General features: G+C 55.6%; 1 protein-coding gene across 8 annotated transcripts in view; it reads right to left on the bottom strand.

Moving 5' to 3' along the window:
• Positions 1–437: 437 nt before the first annotated feature.
• Positions 438–7,350, bottom strand: part of ADAMTSL2 (ADAMTS like 2) — a 28,434-nt gene continuing 21,521 nt past the window's right edge. For 7 of the 8 annotated variants that reach the window (XM_056352582.1, XM_056352581.1, XM_056352579.1 and 4 more), the window contains 5 exons: positions 5,699–5,854; positions 4,425–4,595; positions 4,113–4,289; positions 2,756–2,900; positions 438–1,363 (listed from right to left, as the gene is read on the bottom strand). In XM_056352582.1, coding sequence (XP_056208557.1) covers positions 1,245–1,363; positions 2,756–2,900; positions 4,113–4,289; positions 4,425–4,595; positions 5,699–5,854 — 768 coding nt within the window. In that variant the 3' untranslated portion in view covers positions 438–1,244. Of the gene's footprint in view, positions 1,364–2,755; positions 2,901–4,112; positions 4,290–4,424; positions 4,596–5,698; positions 5,855–7,350 lie in introns of those variants that run through there. The other variant, XM_056352584.1, reaches the window with a different exon arrangement.

The raw sequence follows: 7,350 nt of genomic DNA, 5'->3' as shown, positions 1-7,350 counted from the left end.
ATGCAGCAGGAATTGGGATGCACACACTAGCGCAGGGGATGCTAAAGAGCATTTGGCCCAGGCTCCCCGAGTCCTGCCCACAGGACCATGGTGCAATCACCTCCCTTGGGAGCACAGAAAGGCCCTTTTCTTGCTGGCAAGTATCAAGCTGCTTTGCTTGTGAGCTCCTGAGAAGCTTCCAAGTTGCAGTTCAAGCCACACACGTAACCCCAAAGGGCTCCTGACCCAGAGCAACAGTCCTGAAAGCCCCAGCTCCCCCGCTGCCTGCATCACCTTCCCAGCTGCCTGCATCACCTTCCTCCCTGCAGCACCAGTCCCCTGGCTCAAGCTGCTCTGCTCTCCACTGGCACCGGTAAGTTCACAGCCCCAGCTCCAGTGTGCCCAGCACACAGGGCAAATACCCACTACAAACTGGAGAATAAAACAAGATAACACCATAAATATGACAACTTTATTAAAATATACATATGAGTACAAATTAATGATTATATGGATAAAGTTCACTGTCTGTAAACAAATATATTAAAAAAGAGCACGTCTTTTTTGTGATATAAAGTGCAGTTATGTTTCCGTATTATATACAATATGTCAGCATTATGGGGTGGGGTGTAAGGACTATGGAACTAACATTTGATTATAAGATAAAATTCTCTGAAAAAGTATACACCTACATATTACAAAAAAAGGGCTTGGGCTCGAGTTCATTTAGCAAACGAAAAATCAGCTTCCCACCACATTAAATGCAGCTAACGAGAGAGTGAAGGTCTCGGGGATAAATTAGGAGAGAGGCACTAAGCCCGCTCGCGAAGGGAAACTTGCACTTCACAGAGTTCACACCTTCCCCTCCTCAACCCCAAACTCACACAGAGGAAAGAAACCAAAGGACAAGACCCTGTGAAACGTTGTCTGCAGTTCGGGGGAATCAAATATACACGACTTTATGTACAGCTCTGATAACGGGGGCTACCAATGTACAGCGGTAACGGCTTGGCAAGCGAGCCGTGCTGGCGCCGTTCCTCCACGGGAGAGGGACAAGGATAGTAGTTCTGCATCGGTGGGAAAAAAAAAAAAAACAAACCACAACAAAACAACAACACAAAACCAAACCAAAACAACCCAAAGGCATCCTTAACATCAGTCTGTGGGATGCGTAGCGCTTACTAAATGGTATACGGAGCCCTTGCTAAGGGAGGCGCAGCCCAGGGGTGCCGGCACGTGCCACAGGTGCTGGGTACTGTCAGGCACTAGGAGTGGGGCGCGCGGCAGGAGCGGCAGCAGGCTTTGCTGTAGTACCAGTGGCTGCACAGGTTGACTTTGATGGCCAAAGCACAGTTGGTTCCTGCCTGGTCCTGGCAGCTGTCATCTGGGGGAGAGAAGGCAAAAGGCACCGAGATATGGCAAAGAAAAAGAAAACGAACCAGTGCAAGCTCACGAGCTCGTTCCCCTCCCCCCCCCCCCCCCCCCCATACACAGCCTGCCTTGAACACCATGGGCAGTGCAACAAATCACCCTGGCTGCAACTGCCACCTCCCTGGTATCTGGCAGAGCATCCCCTGGGAAACACCATGGAGCTTCTCCATAAATACCATTGTCAACCTAAGCAAAGGCACGAGAAGGCTGACCTGTTCCATCACACCCAGTCCGGCTTGAGGAGTCCCATTTGGTTCCAGCCGTGAAGCTCAAGCTCTTCCCCATAAGCCAGAACTGCCCAGGGCTCGCTGGAGCCACCAAGGGAGCCTGGCACTGAGCTGCCCCTGGGCCAAGGGTCTCCCCTGGTAGGGCACAGGGTGACCCCAACATACTCACAACTTCTGCCCCAGAGAGGCTATTTGAGAAAGGGAATGGGAATCCAGCAGTGTTACAGCAGGAGTTAGGGACAAGTGAGCTGCTGGAGACGGGGAGGAGGTCAGAGACCACTTCAACACTCTCCCAGCTCCCTTTAGAGTAGTATTTTGCTTCAAACCCATTGGGTTTACAGCTGTGAGCAACCTGGTCCAGTGGCAGGTGTCCCTGCCCATGGCAGGGGGGTTGGCACCAGATGTTCTTTAAGGTCCCTTCCAACACAAACCATTCTATGGTAATTTTTTTCTTAAAATCCATAGAATTCATGAAACCAGGCTGCTCCCAGGGCAGGCAGCTTGCTACAAGGGGGCCACGAGGCACCTTGCAAGCACCATGCTGCATCCTGGACCTCACGGGACTGGTCAGCCGAGAGCACCAGTGGGGCCAGAGCTGAGCCAGCAGCTGACCCCAAATCTGTCTCCCATTTTGATGCTTTTCTCCCACACTGTCCTTATTCCCAAATCCTATTAGAGGATTAGAACTGCGTGTTCACTAAAGATCACAGGGACTTTGAGCCAGCAGACGAGTCAGATAACGAGATAGTTACAAATCCCGCAGGACATCCGGAGACCAAAAAAAAATCATTAAAATAATGGCACGGATGAAACTTCCCAGACGTTAAGTGGAATCACACAGAAGCAGCACCTGAGTCAGCTCTCCAAAGCTCCCTTTTATCTTAAGGTCAGAGCATGCTTCTTTTCAACTCTCCCCTTAATTTAACAGGGTTACCTCCAGAAACAGCCAGTGCCCGGTGCCCCGTTACTTGGGCACAGAGGGCGAGCTGTCCCCTTTACATCCTCCCTGGGGATGACTGTTCACTGGGGGTGGTGGAAGCCAAGATTCTGGGCTGTGCTGCTCGGGGGTGTTGGTGGAAAAATCAAGGCTGGGGAGTGCTGCCAGCAGCGAGGCTTACCTGGGGGCTCCGTGGGGCAGGGCTGCAGGTCGCAGGTCTGTTTGCCCACTGGCTTCACCAGTGGGTCACAGCCCCGGACAATGTCCTTCCCTTGGTAGCACTTCACATCCCGCATTCTCACACCGATGCCACAGGTTTTTGTGCACTGGGAAACAGAGAGAGGGGGGTGAGGCAAGACCCCCTGTTGTGGGGGTCTGTGCTAAGCCAGAACCTGCTGAAAAAGTAAAAATAAAAAAGTGCTCGCTGGAGATGTCAGGGCAGGGGGTGAACTCTTCCCCTGGCTGAATGCCATGTCTCAGCCCTGCGCTGCTGGCTTCTTGCTCCATCTTTGCTGCCAGTACCATCAGCTGCCTGCAGAAGCCTCTGCCTGGGGATACACGGCTGTGCTCCCATCCCCTGGCACTGCGATGCTCCCTCCTCTCACTGCCCGTTGCAACGGGCCACCAAGGAGCCAGCCTGGTCCATGGGCTGCTCCGGGACACCAGGGTGGCTGCAGCCACCCCGAGGCCACGGGACCCCGCAGCAGTACCCGGCACAGGGCTGCAGAGCTGGCGTCTCTGTGCATCACGCTGCGGTTTGCAGAGCTGCTCCTGGGCCTGGCACTCGCTGCCCGCTGCCCTGTGGATGCCTCGCCAGGCTGGGATTACAGCAGGGCTGCTTTGGCGAATTACAGGCTGCAATGATGGTTTGCAAGACTAAACAAAACAAGGCGCCTGGAGCACGGACGAGGAAAGCCACGTTAGGGAGGGCTTGCAGGGAGCCAGCCACAGCCCTTCACAACTCCTCGCCCACACGTGCTGGGCTTGGCCCCATGGCCACTGAACCCTGGCTACTTTTGCAGAATATACGGGGTGCTGGGGAAAACTGTGCTGCCCACGCTGCATCCCCAGGGCAGCCACACCATGGGCTCTGTGCACCCCCCAGCCACAGTGCCACCAGCAGCTCCAGGGAAAAAGAAGAAAGGGAGAGAGAAAAAAAAGAAAGAGAGCAGAGGAAAAAAGGAAGAAAAGAGAGCAGGGGAAGAAAAGAAAGTGGAGAAAAAGGAAGAAGAAAAAAAACAGACCTCGAACACCTCCTCTCCTTTGTGCCCTCCCTGAGCACACAGCCAGTCCCAACCACAGCATGGCAGGGTGGGCTCTCTGCCCCCAGCTGCCAGTGCTACAAAAGGGTCCCCCCAGCTGCTCTGTCCTGCAGAGATTTGCCCACCTCCTTGGGTATTTTGCAGGCAGTGAGAGCCTTGGTATGGGAGGACGGGGCACCACACACTGAGGGCAAGTGCATCTTGATGGAAGGACATTTTCCCCCCACCCTGCTCCCACAGATCCCCCCGGCTGCCCTCAGCTCCCTGCCCCCTCACCTCCGACCAGGGGGTTGTGTACCACTTGAAGCACGGCCGCTCAAAGCACGTCGTCTCCTCCACAGGCTTCTTGGCGACATCACAGTCCGCAGGGTTGCGAGTCTTGATCTTGCCATTGACGATCTCCAGACAGAGCACGATCCTCTTCTTCACGCCCCGGCCGCACGTGGTGTTACACTGTGGGGGGCGCATGGGGCTGGCTGAGACCCACACCCCCCAGCCCGACCCACGGCGGCGCATCCCTCCTCCATCGCCCCCCAAAACCAAGCCCCCACTCCAAGCACCCCCCAGCCCTGTGGGGGCTGCACTTACCCGCTCCCAGTCCTGCGCCAGCCAGTGCGAGGGGCAGTTCTTGTCCCCGCAGGGATGGATGGCCAGTGGCTTCGTCTCCAGGTTGCACTGCGACTCCGGCACCACCCGCCCGTCGCTGGTTTTGCAGTACACGTGCCGGATCATCCTGCCCTGCCCGCAGCCGCCGCTGCACTGAAACCACAGCGGGCACGGCAAGCGGTCAGTGGCAGGGAAGGCAGCGTGGCTCCATCCTCATCCCCACAGCGGGGACAGAGATGCATCCATGGGGCTTGGCCGCCTCCCCAGCCCCACCTTCCCCAAATCGTGGGGGAATTACTGGGGCTTAGCTTAGAAAACCCTCAGGGAAGCTCAGCGCAGCCCCACCTTAGCCAACATATCCCACACCCCATCACACTGGTGCTGAGCAAAACTCAGCATCCCTCAGGCCAGGCAGGAGGGGAAGCATCACAAGCAGGGAACCCCCTGAGGTGGCCCTCAAAGAGGTCAAGGCAAAGAGGACCAAGCAAGTGGCTGCAAATATCCCCCCCACCACTGCAAAGAGCCAGGCAGGCACTGCCCCCAGCGCCAGCGGAGGCAGCCAGTGCTCCCCAGCTCTTTAGCGGGCGCTCCTGCAGGGATGCACGGTGTTTCACAGCACCGCTGCTGCCATGGAAACCACTTATTTTTAGCTGATGCTAATGGATCAAAACCTGGGTAAAAATAGCTTGGGATGGAGGGGATCGCTGTAGAATAATTGTGCAGGGGTGGGGGAGAGTGAGGAAGAGAGGGGGGAAAAGGTGGGAGGGAAAAAAGGTAGGGGAAGGAAAAAAAAAAAAGTTCGTTTTCTGGGCACAGAGGGTCAGCACTGTCAAGGTATGCTGAGCAGCAGACAGATCAGGGGATTTTGGCACATGCTATGGCCCTCAGCCAGATCTCTGGGGGTTTAACCCCTCCTGCACCCCATCCTCAGGAGGCAGGAGCCCCCAGCGGGCCTACGAGGAAGCTGTGGAACCCACCGGGAGGCTGGATCAGCCACGGGCACAGAGCCAGGGTGGTCAGCCAGGGTGACAGCACTGGTGACAAGTCTGAGTGGAGGTGACACAGGGACTGGGAGAGCAGATGTGGCTGGTTTGGAGGGCAGCTCAGGGCACAGGCTGCCCGTAGGACTGGGTGAGCTGGGAGCTGCCAGGGAGGACAAACCCAACCCCAAAACTGCACACACAAGCAAGCCTGCAAAAGGGGGCCAGCTGCAACAGGTCACCAAGGCCACTTGGCCAGCCACTCCAGGGTCTCACCGGTCCCCAGTCAGAGACGGTCCACTGCCGGTCGCAGGGTGGCCCGGTGCAGTTCTTCTCGGCCAGGGGCCGGGCACTGGCATCACACAGCTTCTCGTCCTCCGAGCAGCGAATGTCCCGTGTCACCACGCTCCGTTCTCCGCACCGGGCTGAGCACTGCCAGGAGGGGATGGGGATGGTGTCAGCAGCGGCTCCTGCCATGCTGGGAGCTGCTGTGTTGGGGTTTTTGGGTTGTTTTTTTTCCTTTGTTTGTTGTTGGGCTTTTTAATACTTTTAATATGAAACTCTAGAAGCACGCACTGAAAATGCATAGATGACTTTCTGTAGAACAACCGGTAGCAAAGCTGCCCCTCTTCCCCAAAATCCCTCAACAGCTCCAGCAGTTAAGGTACAAGAGGGCTGTATCCTGCCTGTGTGCTGTGCAAGCTTTCTGCAGGGGTGATGCCAGAGGGTGAAAACCCAAGGCACCGAACCACCTGATCAGAGCTGAAAAGTTTTAGCTGTCACTTAGAGACAGGGTGAGATCTCCCTCGCCTCCTTCCCAGGAACAGCCAGCTCCTTTCTGCCTCTTTGGAGAATGTTTTCCCCAAACAGCACAACTGAGAATTTTATGCTGTGGATAAATTTGGCACCGCGCAGCCACCAGTGACATTATTTAGAACTGGATTTGAGTTACTACAGTCTCACATACACGTATTTGCTCCATGCATAACGTAAAGCAGGGAAAAGTGTCAACAGCACAGTGCTCCGACACACCGTGCTGATATGTTAATCCTCAGATCCCTGAAATACGCTTTTTTTTTTTTATGCTTATTTCCCCAGCCAACTTGGCACCCTACTTCAGATGGGATCCAAATGAGATTAGCTTTGCTGCTGGCTAAGAACAAACTACTCCAGGACTGTCTCAAGCAATCTGTCTCTGACACATGCTGGAGGGGAATATAGATGTCTGTAAAATAAGCTACTCCGGTTTGCTATGCCGGTCAAAATCATGCACAGCGTGTGTGCATGGAGCAACTCTCTACCCAGCTGGGGAAGTCAAAACATCCTGCGACACCAGGGAACGCACCAGCCCCTCCATCGACACACCCCGGCTGGCAGAAGAAAGGAGATGTTGAAAGTGTGATCGAGAAGCATTTTAGGAGCCTCCCAGGAGGAAAAAGTGTGATCCCTTGTGGGGTAAACCGTGGGGCAGGTTTGCACCCACAAAGAGCTTGGCCCAGAGCTCTGTCTGCTTTTGCTTAGAAGGGGTCTGGGCTTGATACGGGAGCAGGAACGATGCTCCCCTGCAAAGCCTGCTGGCTCCAGGGCACAGCCGCCCTGCTGAGGGCTGGTGGTGGCACCCGGGCAAGATGGACACAGACCCAAAATCTCCCTCTCCCCACGCACACCTGCTTCCCGAAGATATTGAAGAGGCCAGGCTGTTTCCTAGCAATGCATGGGGACACAGCTACACCAGCTGTGTTACACCCATTCGTGTGGCCATGCTGGGTCCCCCTGTCCCTGCACCACGAGCTCCAATGGGCGCAATGCCAGGGGACCTGCTCCCCAGCCACCCCAGCTCAGAGACTGGCCCCAGCTCTCCAAGAGGCACCGGTTTGGTCATTCCATGGGTTTGTGTTTGCAAGGGACTGCTGGAGTGCTGGCAGTGC

This window comes from Falco biarmicus, chromosome 9 (assembly GCF_023638135.1).
Source record: "Falco biarmicus isolate bFalBia1 chromosome 9, bFalBia1.pri, whole genome shotgun sequence".
Taxonomy (NCBI): domain Eukaryota; kingdom Metazoa; phylum Chordata; class Aves; order Falconiformes; family Falconidae; genus Falco; species Falco biarmicus.
This window is presented reverse-complemented; position numbering and strand designations above follow the sequence as displayed.